The following is a 24,702-nucleotide window of genomic DNA, read 5'->3' as shown; positions in this document are numbered from 1 at the left end:
TATTTCGTTAAAACGGCACCAGACAAATATATTATCTCCTTGGCCAATGCAGATTCGTGATTCATCACTGAATATCACTTTCATCAGATCATCCACACTCCATGATTTATTTGCCTTATCCCACTGTAACCTTGTTTTCTTATGTTTTGGTGTTAGAGCCAAATTTTAGACACAGCTGACTGGGAGCAACCAACAACTTTGGCCACACTTTGAGTTGAAATTCCTTGTTGAATGAGTTTTAGAATTCTTTTCACTGTTTCAACTGACAGCTCTTTTGTTGGAATCATGTTTCCTTTCAATTAGCCAAGTCCAACAGCTTGTTAAGGTGTGTAAGCACTGCCTTTCAACGGATAACTAATTAGTATGTTTAGACTTGTCCTGGTATTTTGTTTTAGAAATGATAATTAAAATATGATTCCATATTTTTTTCCTCAACATTGAGTGATTCCAATACTTGATCTGGGGAAAAAAACATTCTATTAATAATAATAATAAAAAAGTCAGTGAATATTTTTTGAGGCATGTTTCATGAAGCCATCATGTTAAGCTATTGAACAAAACATTCTTGGTACCATACAAGTGATTTTGTGTTTGTTATGGAGTAAAATTTATTTCCTGTTTTGACTCCATATTTTTGCCAGGGGTTGTACCCTGATTGTTGATAAGCATCAATCAAATAAAGTATAGAAAAACATTTTAAAAAATTAGCTCCAACATAAATGCCATCATCATCAAGTAGAGAAAATGGAGCACCACAGTGACATCATTAGGAATAGGATGTCCCTCAAAAATATATAACTAGATGAGAGAAAATTGTACCAGGGAGGCTGCCAAGAATACATTAAAAGGGCTGCAGGAACCTCTGACAAGTACTGATGCTAACCCTAACCCATTAACCGAGATCAGTATCCTTAATGTTACTTAGTGGCCATTTGCTTTCATATAATGTTTGCAGCATTAGCATTCGTGAACCATTCTTCTGTTATAATCTTGTTTTACTTTACATAAGACGCATGGTATTTTGAGTTTCTTCTTTCCTCATGCCTAGGGAGAGATTCCAGATCTACCGTGACCCTGACCAGTATTAAAGCATCTACTAAAGATGAATGATAGAAATAACTGACAGTGAAAGATGCAGTGCCTAGAGTTGTGCAGGAGTTTTAATACAACTGCAAACAAAAACATAAGCAAAACAAAAATCTGTTCCTCATGCCCTTCAACTCTGACGTGATTTACCGTTGCAACATAAATATTATCATTCATACATTAAGTGGGGTTAAAACCTAAGGCCTATTTACATGCAAAGACATATTTCACATGTATGTTGGTGTAGTAAATGTACTATACAGATTACTATGCTCACATTAGGATAATACTGTCTGACTCTCTGTATGACAAAGTAAGTAAATATTATAATTATCAATATCTTAATATCCTGTCCAACACAAGAGTATGCATTCCCTTTACAGTCTGGCACCTCTTAATGTTTCTTCATTCTGTCATTTTCCTTCTCTAATCATTTTCATATCAGAGCTCTTGATCTTTAAATCGACTTTGTGCAATGTCCGTTATTGGAAATGCTTGAATTGTTTCCCTCAGAGGAATCATTAAGGACCAATTTGTACCTTTTTTATGTTCCTCAAAGTATAAACACCACCACCTTTCCGGCTAGCAATTGCACCATAAAATCCTAGTTTTGCACCATTTTCTTCTAAATGTAAACAGTTTTTAAACACTTTTTAACAAATAACATTAAATAAACACTTAACACTTCAAGTTATGTTTATGCAATGAATAGACCAGAGCTGACTAACAACAATCACATCCACATACAAGCACTGAGGTTTTTTTTAAATAGGTTTAAATAAGCCCTTTGCTTCTTGGCTACAGCATTGTCGCTTCAAAACCTGTCATTATACCTTTAACACAGCTTACTTATTACTGATGCAGTAGTACTAAGGGTGATCATTATCTTTTACCTATAAGTGTGTACTGAATGCACTCTAGGAAGGAGCTGGGCTTTTAACTAGTGTTATCCTTTTACTCTGTGTTCTGCAAACCAAAACATCCAACAGTGATATAAAAGGAAAGACTATATACAGCTTACACAAACACAAGTTTGCAGGCAGATCACATCCTTATACATGGTATTAGAATAACAGGTAAAACAGACTATTGTTTTATAATCTGTTGATTTATGAATAATAAATTATTCATGTTATTTATGAATTGTTTTCTGACCAATGATGTGAACAGGCTTTTATGCTGATGGGGAAAATCCCCCACAGAGTAAGGAGGAGATGGAAAAAAGAAGAGGAAAAATACATTTCCTAATGGGAATCCTTTAAAGTCATGTGTTAGCAGTTTAAATAAAATAACTTGGAGTAAAGATTTGGGCTGGATTTAGATGTAGGCGTGTTATTAATAGGTGTGTAAAGGGAAGGCTTTTAAAAGGAAAGTATGACAATAAGACAATACAAACACAGGGCGTATATTAGGAGTTAAGAAGAAGCTAGTAGCTGTTAAGAAGCTATGCTATAAACTCACCTGCTGCGTCTTCAAAGCGGGTTAAAAATATCGTCGCGTTCAATTTCCATTGTTTAAAAGACAAAATTAAGTCACTGAGAAAGTCAGTGAGTTGTGCGAACAGCCAACGTGTACCGAGCTTCAGCGTCTGGTATAAGAACAAAGCCGCTATCGGAACACCAGCATCACAAAGTATCCCAAGGCGTCTTTACAAGCTCACGTGGACTAACTTATTTTTAAATACCAACGGTCACACATTCTGGCACGCGCTGCTTGACATTACTCACTGGCGTGTGTCCACGCGCCTTAACAAAACACGGCTCCTCCTACAAAGGCGGCCGGCACAATTAAGCTGTCAGTACGTTATTCACGGCGGAAAATTCCGTTTTCAGAGTCATATTTCTCCTTTTTCGTGGCTGCGCTGTTTCCCAGGATTCTCATTGCGACACGTCAAACCTGCACGCGCTCAATCTGAAACGGAACCTGGAAACCTCCACGCGCGTGCATACGTGCCATCCACGCGAGCCCGAACTCAGCATCGCGTTCCAAAAGCTCCTTCAACCCGGAGACAAACTTTCACTACTGCTGATTTCTTCCCTTTGGTCCTCTGTAGCCGCCGCTTTCTTTAGACTCACGGCATGTCGTGCAACAAAGCAACATTCACCTGCAAACTGTATGAAGTGTTCACGTTACAGACGACACTATGTGCTTTAACAGTGCAGGTTCAGCAACGAACCCACACTCCATTCTTTGTCACTAGACCTGGCCTACAAATCTCAGGAAATACGTCATGAAACGGGTGTGTTAACAATCTGCTATCTGTTAGCGGCATCTAACGGCGGATTACAGAAGGCAACTCAACGTCCCCAGATGTTTAACACCAGTCACAGCTGTGGCTAATCGTCACAATTTTATATATATATATATATATATATATATATATATATATATATATATATATATATATATATATATATATATATATATATATATATATTCTCTCTCTCATATATATTATACACAATTAATATAAAAGCCACAATTGTGACCAAACACATCAAGCACATGAAACATATAGAGTATAATAATAATAATAATAATAATAATAATAATAATAATAATAATGAAAATTATTATTATTATCATTATTATCATTATTAATAATAATAATACTATTAAATAATAAAATTATATATATATATATTTACTTTTTTTTTCAGATTAAGCTAATGTGAAAATCGTACTCTATTATATTTTTCATGTTTTTGATGTGTTGGGTCACATGAAAAGAGTCCCTTGTGAAAGTGTGTATAGTGCTATATGAGAGTGGGAACATCACTATACTCCACCATATATGCTACATGCAATCGTTAAACAATCTGGTGCAAATGTTTAAATAAGGCTGTATGTACTGCAACATTTAGGCTGCATTCTTTAAGGAAATGTAAAGTGTAGCTGCAATGCTTCTAGTGTCCACAGAACCCAGCTTACTGTGTGTGCACTTTCTATGTGCGTATTCTCCTCCCCTCTCTGTTCCTTTAGGGTTCTCCAGTTTCCTCCCACCTCCCATAGACACTCTCAAATCACCCATAATGGTGAATGCGTGTGCATGTGCATTGTGCACTGTGATGGACTGGTGTTCCATCCAGGAATAGCAGCCAAATAACAGGACTTAAGAAATAAATAGACATTTTGTTACTAAAGGACTTAAAAGTCAGTCTCCCCCAAGACACATAAACAGCAAAAGTTGATGTTAAGCTAAACTGTGATTAATAGTAAATTAAGGCTTGTGCTTCATAATTTATTATATTATTCACTCTTAGTGCATTCGTTGCCACTGATCATTAGATGTGCAATTGCTGAAACATTAACCCCTTTCATATCAGCAGTGTTAGAAGACCTTGGCCTATCAGTTAGTGGATCTTTCCATGCTGCACTTAGCAAGACTTTAGTGCATCAAGCTGTTTGTACACTACACACTGGCTGTATAAAGATCCTTTTGCTCAAGCCTTCCAAATTTCTGAGTCGACGTGAACTTTATGGCACATTATTACCAAGCGGGCAAAAATGCGCACACAGCACACATTGATACATGAACAGTCTGCTTAAATGACATACATAACACATATATAACATATATACAGGAACCATGACACAGTGTTATCTAACATACATCTAGCAAATGCTTGTGTGTTACATTTACAATTCTATGGCTCACTTTAATTAACTTAATTAGCTGTGACGAAAAAAACATGTTTGGGCGGCTTCACATTCACGCAAACCTCAGACAAATGAGCACTGGTGGGCGCTATTGGGTCAAACTCTAAACTCGGGCTAAATCCTAAATTGTTCCCCACCAGGACCAGAGTGCACTGCATAGGGTGTATAACTATTATTTAAATACCCTATGTAGTGCACTACAAAGGGAATCGTTATGCATTAAGGATTCTGCCTATATTCCTGGCACCAGGCCTGCTAGTGAAAAACTGTACTGGTTTAACACGGACCAAAGTTATCCCGGAATAAGGGCAGCACGCATGTGCCGTAAACCCGGATGTAAAATGCACTAAAGCACTAGCTGACAAACAAGGAACGGGTTAGTCTGTATTCGTCACATATCTGTGTGCTTGGGCCTTAAAAGTAAAAAAAAAAAAAGATCCACAAATCTTGTTTTAGGAAAAGGTGGCAGACAGACAAGAGGCAATGCCGCCTATTTAAACAGCTACAGAAGGGACTGTTAGAGAAAATGGATGGTTTTGCATGAAATAATTTTTATTAGGTTGTGGGCATTAGGATGGATTTTCCAACCAAAAAGTATGAACGCGGGAGCAACTGGTCCGAGCCGGAGGTGGTGGAGCTTTTACAGCTCTGGTCAGATCAAGCGGTCCAACTGGAGCTGGAGAGCTGCCTGCGCAACCAGCACGTTTTTAACCGCATTGCCGTTGCGCTGCATGAGCGGGGCATCTACCGCACCGCGGATCAGTGCAGGGAGAAGATCAAGAAGCTGAAGCTCGATTACCGGCGCATGAAGGAGAACCAACAGACGCCGCGCGGCGCAAGAGCGCGCAGGTTTTACGACGTGATAGATCGCGTGCTGAGCAGCCGTACCGCCGCCTCTTCCTCCTCCTCCTCATCATACTCGACTCTATGGGGGAATGCTGGTTTAAACCACCAGGCGGGCCCGGGCTCCTCCAGCTCCGCCTTCACATTTAGCTGTCCGCCCAAAGCTGGCGAGCTCATGGAGATCAAGCTAGAGGAGCTGAACGCAGACGGTGAGGAAGAGCTGCTGAGTGCTGAAGATCCGCTGTGCTCAGAGGAAGAAGCGGAGGCAGACTGTAAATCAGCCGGAGTGGACATTGAGGATCCCGGAGAACAAGGAGGAGAGTGTGCGGCTCACACAGGGTGGTCTCCTTCAGGTACAATAAGGCACTACAAGTAATCATACGGTATAAATCCCTGGACCTTTAAGTAGCCTTTGATCCTATCTGTTCACTTTCTGTGCCCCCTCCACCTTTCCTGATAAAAATGATCACCATTACTCTTATAATTACTATTGTTATTATAAGTGTTATAATGATTATGTATTAATAGCTAACTGGTCACTATATTTAAGAGTTTTTTTTTATAGGAGATTGCTCATATACAAATCTAAAGATTTTAGACATAAGCAGTGTCCACATAAATCTAACTCAATCTTGATAAAAAATAGGAAATAATAAGGATTCTTTGAATGCAGTGGTTTGCAGAGCAATTAGCTCTGTGAGTAAAAATGTGAGGAAGAAAACATAAGGCTTTGGTAAATAAGCCTTTTACTGCCTCTGTGCATAATAGTTGGAAAGTACAATTATTTTTTCAAACAAATTTAGGATGAAGTGGGTCTATGAAAGATCATTCAAAGAGATTAATACATCCTTGTTTAGATATTTCTCTACTGGGTCTGATATTGCCAATATGATTTATTGTATATATTCATCTCAAATTACATATACATTTTAAACACAACAGCAGAGTTTATACCTTCACCACATTTTCTTATGCTTCTCACACACAAACAGACTGATTCAGAATTAAACTAAAAGCACTAGGTATATTTAGGCTCTCAGGGCCAGAAATAAATGATCGGCGTGCTGTTTTATTGTTGAAGTTTTCAGGAATAAGACAGACACATACTTCAGACTTCTAAGGGCACTAAAACCTTTCTGGATCCTTGTTAAATAAATGGAAAGCTAATCAAAGGTTCAAGTACCTGAGCATAACCTATGTGCATGCAATGCTTTCCTTATTGAAGAGAATGTGATGTGAAATTTATAACACATTTTTCATAATGTGAAACGCTTTAAAGTGACCCAGGTTTAAGTTTTTCCTGTTAATGATACCTTGGAATAGTTGGCAGGGGAAGGCAAAGCCTACCACAATTGTTTAACAATATTCTTCTTGTGGTGTGGCCATGGTGGCATGCTAAAAAATATTTAGATATGGTCAAATATCAAAGATATGGTTATTATAGTAGACTACAGAAAAATCAGATCTTTAAGTCAGAGATATCGAGTAACCATGCACATTATGAACAGGGACATAAGCAAGGCCAAAAGGTCAGTTTAGTCTTCCTAAGGCCTCTGCTGTGGACCTGTAGTATTCATAATTTTGAAACTATATTTGACATAGGATTTTTAGCTATACACACACTACAGTATAATGTGAAACTGGATATTTGTTGTTGGATTTTCGCAGACTACTAAGCGGATCTGCTTTATTAGCAGCGTGTTCTCAGGTCCTGAAGGGTCAGCATCTTGTTGAAAGCATTTTTTGTGCCCTGCCAACAATGTCAAGTGTCTTGTAATGCTCTACTCTGTACAGGTTTTTACCTCTCTAGAGCTCTGTTTTGTTCTGTGAGTGTAGGCACTTAAGTTTCCTTTCTGAGGTGCCAATGTTTGGTTTGTAGCACTTCAATTAACTTGGAATTCTAGAGGCTTCTAAAGGTACTGTACTTACAGCAGCATTTATGCTAGAGACATTTTTTTGAAAGCTAGTACTAAGGCATTGTACTGTACCTCTTCAAACAAAAATCATAAAGTAAAAGACCCATAGGTATGAACTGTCCTGAACTGTTGGTGTAGAGCAACAACAGTGATTACTTCCATTTCCCCCAAACAGTAAACAATGCTAGTTGGGCAAAAGCTTGAGGTGCTACTGTCTGATGTAGAAGCTGTATAGCAAAATGGAATAGACAATAGCATAGCATTTGACACACATCTGATCCATTAGCACAAAGTTAAACATCTGTGGTTTAAACATCTGTGGTTTAACTTTCTTAGGTGGTAACTGGGCAGATAGCCACCTATACGATAATATTGTTTAATTCAATTGCAAATTCCCAATAAACAGTTAATGTAGGGCAAGACCTTCTAGCAACCACTGGCAGTTTGGGTGTTAGGTGTTAGTGACAGGTTCCATAGTTGAGCTTAAACTAACATAAACTAAAATGATCTAACTAGCAATTTTTAGACCTCTCACTCACAGAGTGACACAGACCCACAGACAAACATGTATGAGATACTATTGAGCCCCCTAAAATAAAGCATAGCCACTTGCCATTTAAGTTATTACACAATGCTTTACAGCAGTGTCAATAGTAATATGAGCTGAACTGACCAAAAAGGACACAACCCCCTACCTAAAAATGTCCTAATGCAGGGGTGGCCAACCAGTCAGAGACCAAGACCACATATTTTACTGTGTTACCGCAAAGAGCCACATCATACTGTGTAGGAACACTTGAACATCACCTTTTTTTCCTGCCATTTTGAGAGCGAACTTGACACAAATTGTTTACTCAAATGATTTTGCTCCTACTAGGAAACTTTGAGGTATTTTCATCCCACTCACATGCGCATTTGACGAAAATACCGTGTTGAACTCAAGCAAAGCGAACACGCATATTAAAAAGGCACAAAAATAAACTTTGGTATGAACATAAGAGCCGCATGAAACCGCGCAAAGAGCCGCATGCGGCTCGGGAGCCACGGGCTGGCCACCCCTGTCCTAATGGATAGGATACACCCAAACCAACCACAATAAATGGTAGACTGGGCCAAGATGCAGGGTCACATATATTATATCTAACAAAAACACCAATGGAGGTAATCAGCAGTCAGAATTGCATTAAAATTGTACATTTAGACAGGGATGCAATGTTTTAAATCTATGGGTATAATTGGTGACTATTTCATACAGCTGGCATTTAGGAGAGAAGGATCTCTGCTGGTTCATAGTATAATTCCTGTGAATGCAACATAATATGACATAAGCTGTGATGTTAAAATTATGGAGTGTGCAGCTTTGGGCACATTTGACAAAGTCATTGCTGTTAAGCATGATGACAAGACAGCTGATCTCATAAAAATGTGGAATTATATGTGATAAGTAGAAGAAGCCTTTAAATAAAGAAGCCTTTATTTGTTACATGTACATTACAGCACAGTTACCTTTCTTTACCTATCACAGTTTATTAGGATGTTGGGTTCAGAGTGCAGGGTTATGATACAGCACAACTAGAGCAGAAGTTTGAACCCCCTAACCTTCTGTTCAGAAAACATAGATCCTTAACCATGATTGTAGTAGACAACTAATAGATTAGGATCTATTACAGGAATTTGGACTTAAGTGTTTTCATTTCTGCCCTGTGCAAAAATAATGCATGCTAATCTTTAACCACTGGGATTGCACAGTTGGTCATATGCAACCTTTGGACCTATCTCTGTAAAACATATATTTTATTTAGTGCACAGGCAGCTCAGTATGTACTTTATGTGGTAGGATTTGCTTTACTGCATTATAAGTGTGAGTATAAGAGTTACCTATGTTATGTTATATGTTTTTGAGTTTAAAAATATCTTGTATGTCTAATATATTTGCAGCCAAATGCAAACTCATCCTAACAGAAAACAAGGTCATATTTATAGATTCAGGCACTCAAATGGAACGCAAGCTGTTTTTCTTGTGTTTTAAGAGAATATAACACTTATTTATGTATTTTTAAATCCAGAGCTAAATATTAAATGTAGATCAGGGTTTTTTTTGTTGTTCTTTGTTTTTATTTTATATTTTTAAACAATTTATAGTGTTGATGCAGTGGGTGATGTTGATGACTTACTGTTTTCTTCCAGAAAAATCACTAGTAGATACAGCTATTAGTTTTCCCCTCTGTTATTTTGATGCATAGCTTGAATTATGGTCCATGATTATAATTCTTTTTATTTATTTATTTATATAGGTTTTAGTGACCATAATGTGGCTGGATTATCCGGTGCAGCTGTCTCTCCAGTAGCAGTTCCTGTGTCCAGTGTAGATAGGTGCATCCAGGCTGACCTGAAAGATCCTAAATATTCCAGTAGGTTCCGTCAGAGGAAGCGACGCCGGCCAGTTCGAGCAGGCAGTAGTGGGAGATTACTAGAGAAAACACTTGCAAGTTTCATAAATTGGCAGCGAGTCATGGAGGAGAGATACATATCTCTGGAGGAAATGAGGCTGCATCAGGATGCACAGGCTGAGACACAGAGAGAGCGTCAGGAAGAGAGACGAGTTCAACAGGAAAGAGAGCATGAGCTGCGTCTCGTTTCCTTACTCTCAGGAGCCTTTCATCCAACCAGAGGGACAGCAGAGCCAAGAAGCAGCAACACAGAAACCTCTGCCCCCAGTGCAACAGTGTCAGAGCTGACTTTGCTCTCTGTGCCTCATCCTTTTCCACCCAATCCCCTCATACTCCCCACTGTGCCTAGAATGCTGCAGGAAGATCACGTTGTTGATCAGGGAAGGAGCAACACAATGATTCTTGACTCCAGTGCAATCGTGTCTGTGACTCCCCAGTCTCCGTTTGTAACCAGCATGCTGAAGGATAACCATAGAACTGATGAGGAAAACACCAGCACCATAACCTCTGACTGCAGTACAACCGCATCTGACATATCAACTTTCTCCGTGCCTCTTAGCTCTTCAGGTCCAGGTCCTAGCCCTTCCATGCTCCCATTTGTACCTAGCATGCTGCGGGGTGATCAGACACCCCAGCACAGCAAGTTTTTGTCACGCAGGGGTAACAGGATCCGACAGCACCAAGGAATTCTGCAGGAAGGCTACACACAGTACTATGCCAACAAGCATGATGAAAACAGTAACCCTGATGTTAGTAGCACACACATTGCACCTCCTTCAGGTTCATGCTGTTTACTTGCTTGTTTGTACAGTTACAGCTGATTAAAGGACTTTTCTGAAATGCTCCTCTGGAAATGAAATATATAATTATAGCTTACAATGGCTCTGTTTGACTTTTTTTATTGCTAGCATGTCATAATGACATTATTGTCTATTTTTCCTCTTTTTAAGGGCATTATAAATTTGGGAACAAGTGAGAACAAGTTATGTTTTGACCTTCTGCAAAAACGGGTAAGTAATTTTAACTGCAACTCACCCAGATAATTAAGTTACATCCATTACATTTTACAATCGATACTGATGCTAACAAGATGAAGCCTGGGTAAAACATACAGATGGGTGACAAATGAAAGGAAAAATGATGGGCTTTAGTAAGGTGTTGGGCCATCACAATATACCAGAGCACCTTCAGTGCACATCAGATTGCCTAGAACTGTATTGGACGAATGGACATTATTCCAAAAGATACTGATTCAACTGGTGTTTTAATGCTGAGAAAAGACTGTTTTAACACGTTGTTCCAAAATTTCCCATAAGTGTCTATTTGGATTGCGATGTTTTAAGGTTGAAGGCCATTGCATAACAATATGTTCATGCTTATCAAACCAGTCAGTGAACCCCACTGATAAGCCAGAGGCTGCAAGAGGCTAGAAATGTTGTATCACAGTCAAAAGTGATCAGGCAGAATAACTTTGTATTAATACAAGCAGTGTCAACCAGACCAGAAAAATACTTCTCGGAGCATAACACCATCCTCAATTTTTCCTTTAATTTTTCACTCCCCATGCATCAGAATCAATATTAGATTCTGCACTTATAGTTTGAAGAAATAATTTATTTCCATAGTTTGCAGTCGGTTCCAATGTATTTTTGCTCTTTTCTTTAGTTGACACAACCTGACATGCTCTATGTGGATTCTTGCCTGCTGCAGTACTCAGACTGGAGGGGACATCACTTGTGTGAAAACTAAATCAGTTTTTTGAAAACGTTTCATGTCGAAATGCATATTAAATTAAAAATAATCAGCACATTGGTTTTGCTGATTAAAGTAAAAAGTGTGAATAGTTGAACATCCTTATCAGCAAAGAGCCATCATCCCTTTCATTTCATTAGGCTAACATTATTAAGTGTACTGAATGAATTCTTTTTTCCACAGCCTAAGAGAGGAAGTAGCAAAGTTCCTGTCAGAACACTGTCACGCACCGAGGACTCTGAGAGCCGACAACGTGAGTTTCTTTTTATGAGTTTAGCATTATCAGCAAAATGTGCAGCTATGGTTGCACTTAGAATTCAGCTTTTCCCAGAAGAAGCACTAGAATGTAATGTGTGTGTGTGTGTGTGTGTGTGTGTGTGTGTGTGTGTGTCTGTCTGTGTGTGTGTGTGTGTGTGTGTGTGTGTGTGTGTGTGTTTTACTAGGTGGTTGTGACAAATGGCTGTGGCTCTCTTTTTTCTGCGATAGCAGCTGTGCTTTGCGATCCTGATGGTAAGAGTCCATATGGGCAGAGATTATGCTCAGTTCCCTGTGTGAATCACACACACATGGATGTTTTTATTGATTTGATTCAGCCTTGATATTTGGTGCCTGACATTGGGATGGTTGTGTTTGCATTTGTGTTTAATTAAATAGTCTGGGTGACCAATGTATAGAAGGCTATTAGACAGCCTATATTGTAGAATACTTTTTGTTTGTGCTGGAAAATCCTGGTGAATGTTTCAGCCTTGCATCATCCTCAATGTACAGTGAAAGTCTCCTCTGGCTGCTGTGATTATGACAGAACAGAGGTGATCCTTGGGCAAAAAGAATAAAAAGTATGCACAGTCTGTTTCACTTTAGTTTGCACTGAATTTCAATTTCTGTAGAAACATTAAATTTAATATTCATTAGCTGCTCATTAAGCTTGACCTCCCTGCAAGCACCAATGACAAAATGATGAATCTGATCCCTAAACTCGATGATTAAATAGACTTACATCGACTGAGAATAACTTAATGTTGTTGTTGTTCATAATGCTTTTCATTTGGTCCTCTGTTATATTTTTCAAATGTTTTTTTTCAGTGTATTATACCATTGAATGACCTTGATGTGATAATTAACCATTTTAATTATGCAAACAGAAATTATTATATAGTCATATAATAGAAGCTTGTGGGATGTGGACCGAGAATGTTAAATAGGTGGTGGGTGGATGAGGTATAAGTATAAGTGTTCTGGTCTACTTTGTAATGAATAGAACACAGCCATGTTCTCTTTTTGATGTTCAAGTGTTTTAAGGAACTATAGCCAATGTTATAGCAGTGTTTTTTTTTGTTAATTAACAAACTACATGCCATACAGTCTGTCCATTAATAGTTAAATTTAATGTTGTGCAACATCTGCAACAAATGGTTTGTTCATAATTGCACTTAATCTCACTACAAACAGCTGGTCACTCACTCACAATGTTAATAAGACAAAAAAGTGCAGCTTGTCACAGGGAATGTACAGAGCTGTCTGTCGTGAGCAACCACATCAACTTAACAACATTAGCTATAACTTTTATGATGTTCTAACACTAAAGAATCGTAAAAAAAATCGTTTCAGAAAATTAAAAAAATATTAGGTTCTGTGTTTATGTATATATTAATATAAATGATATTGAAAATAAATCAACACGTTCTGACCAGTCAGAATTGAAAAGATAACAGCATTGTGGTGTAGATACAGATGTTTGTTGCGTTATCTCTCATCTGGTGTCACTATGCCAGATTAAAACTCCACAGTAACATGCAGGCAATTGAACATTTCCACATCATGGCATACACACATACACACTAAGCATCATACTAGTTTTTATATGACATGGAAGTGGTTAAGTATTGCTGTAGTATAATTTGAATCCTCCATGTCTTGCAGATGCAATCCTCATCCCAACTCCTTTTTACGGTGTGATCACCGAAGACGTTGATTTGTACAGCAGTGTGAAGCTTTACTGTGTTCCTCTTGACAGTGAGGTAATTTTCCAGTGTTTTTTACTCATGTCTGTGCTTGCTTGTAGAGTGTGAAATGTTTGTTACATTTTTTTCCCAACCTTCAGCCCAGGCAAAATGATGACAGGCCGTTTCACCTCACTGCTGAAAAACTGGAGCTTGCTCTCCAGAAAGCAAAGAAAGAGGTGATTCATGGAGCACAAAATTTTACACACATAAATATACACAAAGTCACATTCATAAGGAATAATCCCACTGTTTTTTGTTGTTGTTGTTATTGCAGGAAGTGAATGTAAAAGCTGTCATCCTGGTGAACCCCCACAATCCTCTGGCAGAGATCTACACCTCTGAAGAGATGATCAGCTTTCTAGACTGTGCCAAGAGGTCATTTTACTAATTGCTCAACCAAAACTGTAAAAAGAGTTTCAAATGTTTCTTGTTTTTATGACACGTAATTGAGTAAACACCTAATCTTCCAAATTAAGTACTTAAATTACTCTTTAAACATCCCCTGTGGTGTGCACTGGGACATTATTGCTGTGAGCTCACATTAATTTTAACTGAGTGCAATTAAGCTCTTCATTGCTGAAAGGGGATTTCTGGTGCTTTGGAAACTTTCATTAAGACTGTCATTTATCTTTTAATGGATTCATAAACCCGGATGGGTATCTCCTTATCAGATGCTACATTTCTGTGGGTTTTTTTTTTTTGGTGTTCACCACAGGCATGAGCTGCATGTTATTGTGGATGAGATCTACATGCTGTCTGTGTTTGATGGCCCCTTTAACAGCGTCCTCAGTCTACAGAGGTAACAGACAATGACATTTTTCATTTAAGTGCCACAGGAGCCTGTGATAATGCAAACATCTCTCATCAGGTTGCCAGACCCACAGAGGACTCATGTGATGTGGGGTATTAGCAAGGTAAGAGGAAAATAAAGTCCATTTGGGTTGTTGTTCATGTAAGTATGATCTTAGACCTCTAATTTAAAATTTGTCACCTATCAGGAGTGGACAAATCATGAATCTATTAGTAAAATATTTTTTAAAAAAGTGACATATTTCCAGTCTTTACTCGTCCAGTTTTGGCCCTATTGAATCTAATATAATACAAACTTGCATGAAGTATATGCAAATTTCTAGCTGTACATAAACTATTTACATGAATCTATTAACATTAAATTATTTGGAATAAACATGCTTAAAACAGATCCTGACAATATCATCAGCTCCCATTATACAGTGAAAATTGAATATTGGTTACCTGGGTTCTGTTATCAAATTTTAATTCTCTATTTTTTATGTTCAGAAGTGAGATCATTGGTGGCACACTGTGGACTGACTGAACTTGTTTGTGTGTAGGACTTTGCCATGGCTGGCATGCGTTTGGGTACATTATACTCCGAGAACAGTGATTTAATTGAAGCCCTTATTCAGCTGGGATGTTTTCATGGAGTTGCAGGACCAACACAGCACCAGGTGTCTCAGCTGCTAAAGGATCGAGGTACTATTTAGTGTGTTTGCCAGATTAATTTCTTGCTTATGTAATTATCATTAGTGTTTAGAGTCATTAAGATGTTGTCTTCATGTACTGTAGGCAGGTAACATTTAATGCTTGGAGGTTTACTGTACATTACTTTCAATTTTTTAAGGTTTAATATACGTTACTGTATTTTGAGCATTAGTAACCGTTGTCACAGCCATTTAATGGTCAACTGACATTCTCAGGTATCATGACAGGTTCATGCGTTAATGCTTTCAGATTGGATGAATAAGGTGTTTCTCCCTGAGAACAGACGCAGGCTGCAGGAGGCTCACCAGTACATGTCCACTCAGCTAACAAGGCTGAGCATTCCTTACCTCCACAGGGGTGCAGGCTTCTTTATCTGGGCTGACTTCAGCAAGGTGAGTTGTTTATAATATTAATATTTTTATATACGATTATGCAGACATGATCATTCTGAAAACTAGATTCTTGACCATAACACTGCTTAGTCAGAGTCTTAGTGCTGAAGTGTTTCTGGTCTATATGTCCAGTTACAGCATTTGGCAGATGGGCTTTTCCAGAGTGACTTACATTTATCTCATTTATACAACTGAGCAGTTGAGGGTTATGGGTCTTGCCAGTGCTGGGTTTTGAACTCACATTCTCCCAATCACTGCATCACTGCCCTTTTATTTAAAGATTAAAATAGTTTTATCTAGAAAGTGCACAACAAAACTTGCGGTGCCATATAAAAGTCCCTTTGGTGCTGCACAACAAGGTTGTGATATAACCACATGGGTGGATGTTTAAAAAAACAAAAAAGTTTAGAAATACAGAAAACAAAAGAAACAAAATAAGGAAAGATGGCTGGATAGATGGATGGATATATGGGAGATGGTTAATTGGGTGGTTGGTTTTTTTTTTTAAATGTTTTACTAGTCTTGCTGCTTTGGAGGTTATGCTGTATAGGCTGAGGTTTTTGTGCAGATTGTCACTTTTGTCAGAGGCTCATAGAAGTCAGCTATAATCAATCCAAAATGACTACTTTCCCAATTTATTTTAAGTCTGTGTATCCATTGATTCGTTCATATTCTCATTTCTTCTGTGTAATCTCAGTCTTAGGTGAAAGCTGATCCTCCAATCCTCCCCATTTCTTCAAGGCTTAGCAAAGCTAATCCTAATAATTCAAAGCTTCTAGTGTAATACCAGATGGGGTGTGAAAGCTGTGCTTTGTGTAAGCTGTGTTTTTAGATATGTATTTAAGTGCCTCCATTAAAAATCATTTTAAACTTAATTCAGTCAATATTGGTATCAGAAAAGAAAAAGTGGCATCATGCAATTTATTATTTACTGTATAGTTATAGCGTGCTGGGTAATGGTTGTATGTACTTTACAGAGTGCTTTAACATTAAAAACTAATAAATCTTCTGACAAAGAAAGTTTAAAAAAATGTTAGAACACCAACTACTGAATAGTGTTAAGTAATTAAGTGAGGCATGAATTAACTAATATCAGAGTTTAATATACTGATTTTTTTTTTAATGATAAATCAGATTGTTTTTTTATTTTTATTTTTTTTTTTTTAGAATTATCCTTTTTGTCATGTAAATCTGTACTGTAGTGTTTTTAACAAGACAAAACCAGATTTCTAGCAAGCGAGTTTATGGGGCCTGTGGCAATTTAAAAAAGTCAATGAAGAAACCATGAAAGGAACACAAATCAAAAGGGAACATGACTTCTTCTGTCTGAGACTGGATAGTGTGATTGTGATTCATTACTCTTCTGTCCACCTGTGTTTCCACCTTTGAGGTGTGTGTCCATGTACATGTATTTGCATTTGTCTTGAACAGTATCTAAAGGAGCGCACATTTGCAGAGGAGCTGCGTGTATGGAGGTGTTTTCTGAAACACCGGGTGTTGCTGAGCTGTGGTCAGGCCTTTAGCTGTTCTTCACCAGGATGGTTCCGTATCGTCTTTTCTGACCAGCGCCACCGCCTCCAACTTGGTATGTTTGTATACTATGCCATGTCATTCCATGCCATTTAATCTCTCGGTGTTTTTGTTAATACATCTTTATCCTTAATTAGCTGCTCTACAGTAACTGATGTCTGATGTGTGTGTGTATATATGATGAGGCTGCTCTTTTCACAGGCTTAGAAAGAATCAAAGAGGCTATAGAGGATCTTCAGAGCTTCAGCTGCATGACTGACTATGAGAACATAAAAGCAGTCAAACAAAATGATGACAGACACACACAGACAAATCGCAAGACGGAGGACGAAAACAACAAAGACAGTTGCAAAAATACAACAATCAAGGTCTTCAATACAACCAAAGTGCATGTAGAAAGCAATGGTGCTGCGACTGAAAGCTTGTTATTGGCTGATGAGGATGTTCAGGTTAACAGCTACCAAACAGTTGCTAACTCAGAGAGTTTGGACTCTTTAATAGGAGCACTGCGACAGCAGATCCACTCCTCTGATTGGCTCGAGAAGAACAGGCCGAAACTGGCTGATGGAGAAGACCCGACACAAACTGAGGTGTTTAAAGATCTCCTGGACAGAGCCAGGATATGACAAGCCTGTCATTCCCAATCTGTTTTTTGACTTTTCTATTTACGTAAGATTTTACAGATGAGGCTTGTATATGGGTTTTACAAAGTTCTTCTGTTCCTTAGGCATTTGCCGCTGAAATGCCTTGTTTTAAAGCACAGGTCTTTGGATCTTCCAAATGTCAGTGTGATGATTTGAAAGATGATTTGCAGGCTTTAAAGTAAAACTCCAGCCTTTAACTCACATGGTGCTGTTGAGCCATGTGAGCAGAGTATACAGATGAGGACATGAGAGAGCTGGAAAGACTAAAGGACTTAAATGCTGCTGTATCATTCTATTTAGATAGAGATTAAGCAAGAGCTAAATCCTGCTGCTATCACTATTAGCCTGCACAACATTGTGGGTAATCTAAAATAGACCACCACATCAATAAAAGACGTTTAATCTGAAAAGTCATAATTTTATTCCAAAAATATCTTTGATAACATTGACGATTACATATTAAATATACTGTATCTAAAGATGATATACAACTGTTCAGGTTGGATTTTTTTGTCTATATCATTTTTGCTCTTTAGTAAGATCTTTCTCTGCAGCTTATTTTTGTTAATATAATGATGGTAAATATAAATTATTCACTAAATAAAATGGTTGACTAAAGAAAAATGTTTTATTGTTCTACTTTCAGTTAATGCAGTTGAAAGGGAAGGAAAATGGATGACGTTTTTGTTTTCAAGTATGGTTGATGACGTAGTGAGCAGTGGGCTGTTCTTTCCTCCGTAGGCTACACCATGACATCAGAGCAACCCCTCTTCCGCCTCTGCAGTTTAAAAAAAGTGAGAAAGTAGAGAGAGCCGTATGTACATAGGCTTTATTGCAACTTTGAAGCTTGTTTTTATTGGTTTAACATGTCTTTATTGGTTTAATGCAACACTGTACATATCTATAAATGCACATATTATCAGTATATTTTACAAAATGCATATGTGACAATCAAAAAAACAAACAAACAACAAAAAAAAAACATATTTCAGTGTTATGCCCACACATTTCTTATTAACGTTTAGCTATATACTGTTGTGGAAGTGTTGTTTCGAGAGATGTAAAGTATAAAGTATCACAATGATAGGCATGGGCAAGAGTAAAAAGGTTTCATAATTTGTGTGTTGTTGGGCAACAGGTCCCAACACTCCTCGTGTAGCATGAGAGAGGAAGGGCCTCGATCATTTGTTACACTGAGTTTTTATAAACATGATTCAAACACAGAATCTGAAGAAAGGAATTCAAAGGAAATCATCTACCATTGGCTAGATGGACAACGCCTGATCATCTTACCCTTACCAAGGTCTGCTTAGACCAAACCAGTCAAGTTCTACAACTTCTAGTACTGCACACAGAAGGTCAGAACTCTTCACAAAGAGCTCCTTAGTAAAAATTTACATCACAATACCCACCATTTTGAACAAACTCAAAAAAATACATTTTATAAAACTTAGACACTCTTCCTCAATACAAATGCAAGTTTCTCAAGAGCAAAACGTTTTTGGCCGATGTCCAAGGAGGGAGCAACTAATATTCTTCTAATATATGGCAATTAAGTATCTAGCTTGTAAGAAACATAGGTCTATTAATTTCTGTTATTTGTTTGTAAGAGTACAGTCGTCTGGATAAAAGCTTATTATACAGAGCTTAGCGCGTAGTGGAGTTGAGAATGCCCACTCTTTAGATGCACTTTCATGTGTACTGTAATATCGATAATATAAAAATTCATTTCACTTTGAAACCACAAATGGGACTGTGTGAGATGGGCTTCTTGGGGAATTTGGCGATCCCCTGTATGTTTGTGTTTTGTGACAGGGGGAGTTTCCACCAGCTGGAGGTTGGGTCCCAACTGTAGGCTGAGGGAAATCTGTACAGTGTAAGGGGGAAGTATGTGTGTGTAATGGGTGGGTGTGTATATTTTCTGTTTCACTCTCCGCCTCTTTGGTATTTTGGTTTGAGCGTTCACAAGTGTGACATCTTGAACTCACTCTCTCTCTCGCTCACTGTCATTCTGGCTCACTGTCATTCTGGCTCTCTTTCAACTCAAGGTAGGACAAATATCTAAATGTCTTTTTGTTAATTAAAAAGAGAATTTGTAATATTTGATGCTATCTTTACACTCGGCTGCTATGATTACAGTCTTAGACTAGAACTTGATCTTATCTTTCCTTATCTTTACTTAATTGTGTGAAATATTAATCAAACAACCATATATTAACTTATACATTGTTACGAGTGTTTCTCCTTGGTTTTGACTCATAATTTCTCTAAATGTCTCCATTATGAAGAATGAAAGGACCGGAGCTTGTAGATTTGACAAGTCGCTTTCGATTCGCTGAATCCTGTTTGGGTTTAATGGGCTGCATATTCATCAGTTATGCTGTTTGTATGCCTGATTGGTTGGATGGAAAAGGACTGTGGTCCAGGGGAAATGAGTCCAGTCCAGATGACAGCCAGACACAAGGACACATAATCCAAGGTGAGAGTCATTTAGTTTCATCATATTTGTTTAGTTTAAAATATTTTAAAAGTACTGTATGAGTGTCATGTTGTCATGCTGTCATATTGTCCCTTTAGAGATAATGCAGTGTTTAATGGCATTGTAAGGTGGTGTGAGTGGTTTGGCCCTGGTGTGTAGGTGTATGAATATCAGGAAATTCCAGATACCCTGTAAACAATTTTATTTTTAAATATGCATGTATGGGCTTGTTGAACTACAAATGGACATAACAGAGAATTCCTGGGGCTGCAAAATGGTGTTTTGTAGTCAATTTGGTTTGCCATAATTTTGTGTGGACTCCATAATCATGCCTGGCTGTTTTAACATAGACCTGCTAAATCTGTCATGCTTAGGCTTGCACCTTTAGCATTTCTGTCATATTTTCTTTGATATTTATACCTTCAGGGATTTTTAAGGGACTATTCCAGACAGCTTCAGTTTCAAAACTATGCTGGACTTGCTCTGGAATTTCCCTGAAAATTTTGGTTACCTCTTTCTTTTAACTTCAATGAGCTATGCAAATACATTTAGTTTTGTGATCATATTTGTGGTATTTATAAAAACATGGATTAGGGTCCTTTAGTACCAGTTCGTGTTTATCCATCCTTCCAACTGCATAAAATTTTAATTAGCTCAATGAGAGTAAATATAAGTGATAATTGCATGATGAGCTGGACCAGATATAATGAGAAATTCATATAAATATAAATGTTGCACTGTGGAGATCTCTATATTTTTGTCATTGTATCATAGTACCAAAACAAATCTTCTTCTTCTTCTTCTTCTTCTTCTTCTTCTTTTTCTTTTTCCTTCCTCTTCCTATTCCTCTATTCCTCTATAAACCACATTAAGAATGCAAATCTTTATTGTTTTTAAATAAGTAAACAAAATGTGGCAAGTGTAGATGCTGATTAAATATGAAAAGGAATTTGAAAGTTTAAAAAGTATTTCCATAACTTATTTATTTTTAGTCTAATTAGTTTTCATTAGGGTTAAGAACATCATTATTAGAACCAGTTTATTTTATTTCATTTTATTTTTAAACAAAATTATTTTGACCCAAAGAATACATGGTTATAATTCAGCCTAAAACATCATCATTTGAATCATTTTGTCATTTAACAGATTTTCAGGCGATAACACATTCCCTGTTTTTGTGAACAGGTCTAGGGCCTCAAAATGTGTTTGCTGGCCTTTCTTTCCTCATGGCTGTAAGCTCTGGAATTCTGTGTCTCTTGTTTGCATTCTGCTGGACATCCAAGACTGCGCTCTCCTATTCCAACACCCGCTCACTGCTGATGGCAGGCCAGGCACTTTACCCCACCACACTGCTGCTCATCACACTGCTACCGACAGGTCAGAATTAACATGTCATCTTTCCTGAATTACACTGTGAAAGTAAAACTTTGAATGAAACAAAATTTAATGCTATTTATTGTCAGTGTGCTTAGTGCTACACATCACTTATTTATGCCCCTACTAGCAAATGACTTAAAGCTACATGATAATATACAAAATATTATTTGTACAACCATCAGCTGTCATTAGGACTGCTTTTGTCAATTTTTATGTCAAGTTGACACAACACCGTTCACGTGAGAGAATTTGTGTAAACAGACAGAATTTGTGATGCAGCTGTATTATGACGCATTCCAGACTGACTTTGTAACATAGCGTATGTGACATTTACCACATCAAAACCAAACATGCCCTAATTTAGTGTCAGGAAAATGTATTAGTAACTAGTAACGCCGTCAGTATGTCATAAAATTATAGACACAAGTAACATTTTATTTAAGATAAAGAGAAAAGTATTCTGTTACAAACTGTTAGTATCATGGCTTTGGCATAGCCTTCCATCGAAATCTTTTAAACTGATTAATATACTGTAATTTAAAAATAGAAAAAATCTATAGGAATATGGAACGTAATGATTTTTACATTACATTTTACATTTACGTAATTGATGTTCACAGTGGTATATACTGTAGCCTAGTTTTATGTTGCGGTAACCTCCAAGAAACCAAGCACAGGAGACAATACGGATTGTACTAGGCACTGAGCTATAAAAGTCGCTTGTCAGAATATTCTGACATAAATCAGCCCACGAAGTGTCATACCACACCATAAGTCAACATAACAACACCAACATCTTATGTCAACCTAAATCTACTTCAGTCATGCCATAATCACACCAATCTACCACACTCAAGTGTTATGTCAATTTACATGGGAATGAACAACAATAATCTGTGACAGCTGATGCCTGCTTGAATTGTTACAAGAAGATAATCTACAATGGCATGGTTTGATGTGTTTACACCCTGAAGTTGGTTATTTTCCAGTTGCAGCATTCCTGTCGTATTTTATTTCTTACATATGCCCTGCTATGTTATAGAAAATCAGTCCACACCTACTGACCAATCAGATTAGAGAATTCAGCAGCAGTCTGGTATAAATATTTTTATGTAGGTGGATGTCAGTCTTCATTGTGGGCTTATGTAATTGTTTCATAACCCAATGAGCATTGCCTAGTGCTGTATATAATATAACCATATTCATTTTAGGTAAAGAATACCTAAAATTTTCACTGAAAGATAAATTTCTATTTTTCCCCTAAAAAACTCAATTTGTGTCTTTTCCACACATCTCCTTCTCCAGGGTTTTTTTTTCTCCTAAGCTGGGCGCTCTTCACCAGTCAACATATTACTGATATCCGAGATGACCCGACAAGCCTGGGCTCTTCCTATTGGCTAGGTGTGTTGGGCTGGGCTCTGCTGTTAGCTGTTCTGCCAGTGGTGTTCCTGGTGGAGCAGTGTGTGGTACCTGACATACTGCCTGAGCTGAAGATGAAGACTGAGTTGTGGCGGAGAGGATTTGTGGTGGCACACACACGCTCGTTCAGTGACAGCTACCAGCATCATACGAAACACTTTAAGCCTGAGTACAAGAGATACATGTCAATGCCCTGAGGGAAACAGCATCATCAAAAATCACTGCTGTTTAAAAAATCAAATCACTGTTCAACCAGTGAAAGGCTGGGTATGTGTCCAGAACCAGGCAACTAAGAATATTGGGCCCTTTTCACACAGGAAGACGCCTGAGGATTCACTAAACCACGAGTTACATTACAAGGATTTTTTTGTTCTGGAAGCTCAGGAGGCTGTCGCTGAGTTACTGATGATATACTGCCAGATATAATAGCCTGAAGAACAAAATAAACTCATATTTCTTTGGAAACAGACATTATAACACTTATTATGCATATTCAGACCTACAGATTACTAATTATGCACTACTTTAACTTGGAAAAAATATTTTAAAGGGAAAAACAACATGAAACAAGGTAAACTTGTTTATTTTGATATGTTTGATTTGATTAGTGATTCAGGTGCTAATTTGCTATATTTTCATTGTGACGGTGTGGAGTTTTTTCATTGTGTGCTGTGATGTTATCACAGGAAGATATTGCAAAAACAATGGCATTTAATAAAGAAAACCAATCCAACAATCACAGTCCCATATGACAATGGTGAGGTTTTGATGTTGCTAAGAAAAAGAAACAAAAACACACAAAAAACAGCAAAAGCTTCTTTTCTCACTCACCATATCCCACTGATGACAAATCCATTGTAGAAGTAACAGATACAGCAAACATTAGACCCAGAGATTTAACATCCACCAACCATCCACCCGTCACTGTAGTTACTGAATAATTTCATTTAACGTAGATCAGTGACTAGTTAGCATGGGACATTAAGATTTCATTTAAAATTTAATGGGAAAGTTTGTAGTTTTTACCATTGTCCAAATCTTAGTAGCTTGATCGACATGAATGATTTCAGATGATATGTTTGTGGAATTTCATACCAGTGCCAAATGATTTGGGTCACTAGCACCCTCATATGGTTGGCCTATGTTACAGCATGGCACAACATTTCAGATTAGAAAGAAAAGGGTGTAAAAATGTAAATTGTTAAAAGATGCAGTAATCAAATGTTTTAAATCAATTCATGATTTTCTGTTGAAATTTAGTTTTTGTTAAAGACAATACAATTACAAAAATGGTTTAGTAATTATATGTACACAAAAGAAATAAAAAATGTCCCTTGTATTAAGCTTACTAGTACAAAGTGTTGTGTCTGATTTGTGCTATTTTTCTGCTTATTTTTATGTAAATGCATAGTCTTGCTAAACACATGGCCCTTTTAATTCCTATTTATATGAATTTCTCATTATATCTGGTTCAACTCATGTAATTATCACTTATATTTACTCTCATTGAGCTAATTAAAATTTGATGCAGTTGGAAGGATGGATAAACACAAACTGGTACTGAAGAAACCTAATCCATGTTTTTGTAAATACCACAAATACATCTGTCTATTTGTAGAAAAGTAAGAAAGGAATTTGCTGAAGAAAC

General features: G+C 37.4%; 2 protein-coding genes across 9 annotated transcripts in view; one reads left to right on the top strand and one right to left on the bottom strand.

Moving 5' to 3' along the window:
* Positions 1–9,816, bottom strand: part of furinb (furin (paired basic amino acid cleaving enzyme) b) — a 77,657-nt gene extending 67,841 nt beyond the window's left edge. The window contains exon 1 of one of the 3 annotated variants that reach the window (XM_047819419.1): positions 9,680–9,816. The gene's annotated coding sequence lies outside the window, so the exon portion shown is untranslated. Of the gene's footprint in view, positions 1–2,547; positions 3,346–9,679 lie in introns of those variants that run through there. The other 2 variants (XM_047819418.1, XM_027173171.2) reach the window with 2 other exon arrangements.
* On the top strand, positions 5,090–24,402 carry accs (1-aminocyclopropane-1-carboxylate synthase homolog (Arabidopsis)(non-functional)). 6 transcript variants are annotated; one of them, XM_047819415.1, is made up of 19 exons: positions 5,090–5,942; positions 9,800–10,704; positions 10,906–10,965; positions 11,621–11,691; positions 11,891–11,960; positions 12,151–12,217; positions 13,628–13,725; positions 13,809–13,886; positions 13,985–14,085; positions 14,426–14,509; positions 14,579–14,624; positions 15,063–15,204; positions 15,463–15,605; positions 17,037–17,190; positions 17,337–17,725; positions 18,426–18,573; positions 19,004–20,258; positions 21,444–21,635; positions 22,941–24,402. In XM_047819415.1, the coding sequence occupies exons 1-16, from the start codon at positions 5,321–5,323 to the stop codon at positions 18,456–18,458; spliced, it is 3,063 nt and encodes a 1,020-aa protein (XP_047675371.1). In that variant the 5' UTR covers positions 5,090–5,320; the 3' UTR covers positions 18,459–18,573; positions 19,004–20,258; positions 21,444–21,635; positions 22,941–24,402. The 6 variants fall into 6 exon arrangements, with proteins under 6 accessions (XP_047675371.1, XP_047675370.1, XP_047675372.1 ...); XM_047819414.1 differs by having other exon boundaries at positions 18,918–20,258; XM_047819416.1 differs by having other exon boundaries at positions 18,426–19,137; positions 19,595–20,258.
* Positions 24,403–24,702: the final 300 nt, after the last annotated feature.

Source organism: Tachysurus fulvidraco, chromosome 10 (genome assembly GCF_022655615.1).
Source record: "Tachysurus fulvidraco isolate hzauxx_2018 chromosome 10, HZAU_PFXX_2.0, whole genome shotgun sequence".
In the NCBI taxonomy this organism is placed as follows: Eukaryota; Metazoa; Chordata; class Actinopteri; order Siluriformes; family Bagridae; genus Tachysurus; species Tachysurus fulvidraco.
Note: the sequence above shows the minus strand (reverse complement) of the source record. Positions and strands in the feature narration are given on the sequence as shown.

Bases quoted from the DNA above. Each gene is read 5' to 3' on its own strand.
- accs (XM_027173168.2), top strand. From the start codon at position 5,321: ATGGATTTTCCAACCAAAAAGTATGAACGCGGGAGCAACTGGTCCGAG. The intron at 10,705-10,905 runs GTTAGTAGCACA...CCTCTTTTTAAG, and splicing joins ATGAAAACAGTAACCCTGAT to GGCATTATAAATTTGGGAAC. The intron at 13,726-13,808 runs GTAATTTTCCAG...CCCAACCTTCAG, and splicing joins GTGTTCCTCTTGACAGTGAG to CCCAGGCAAAATGATGACAG.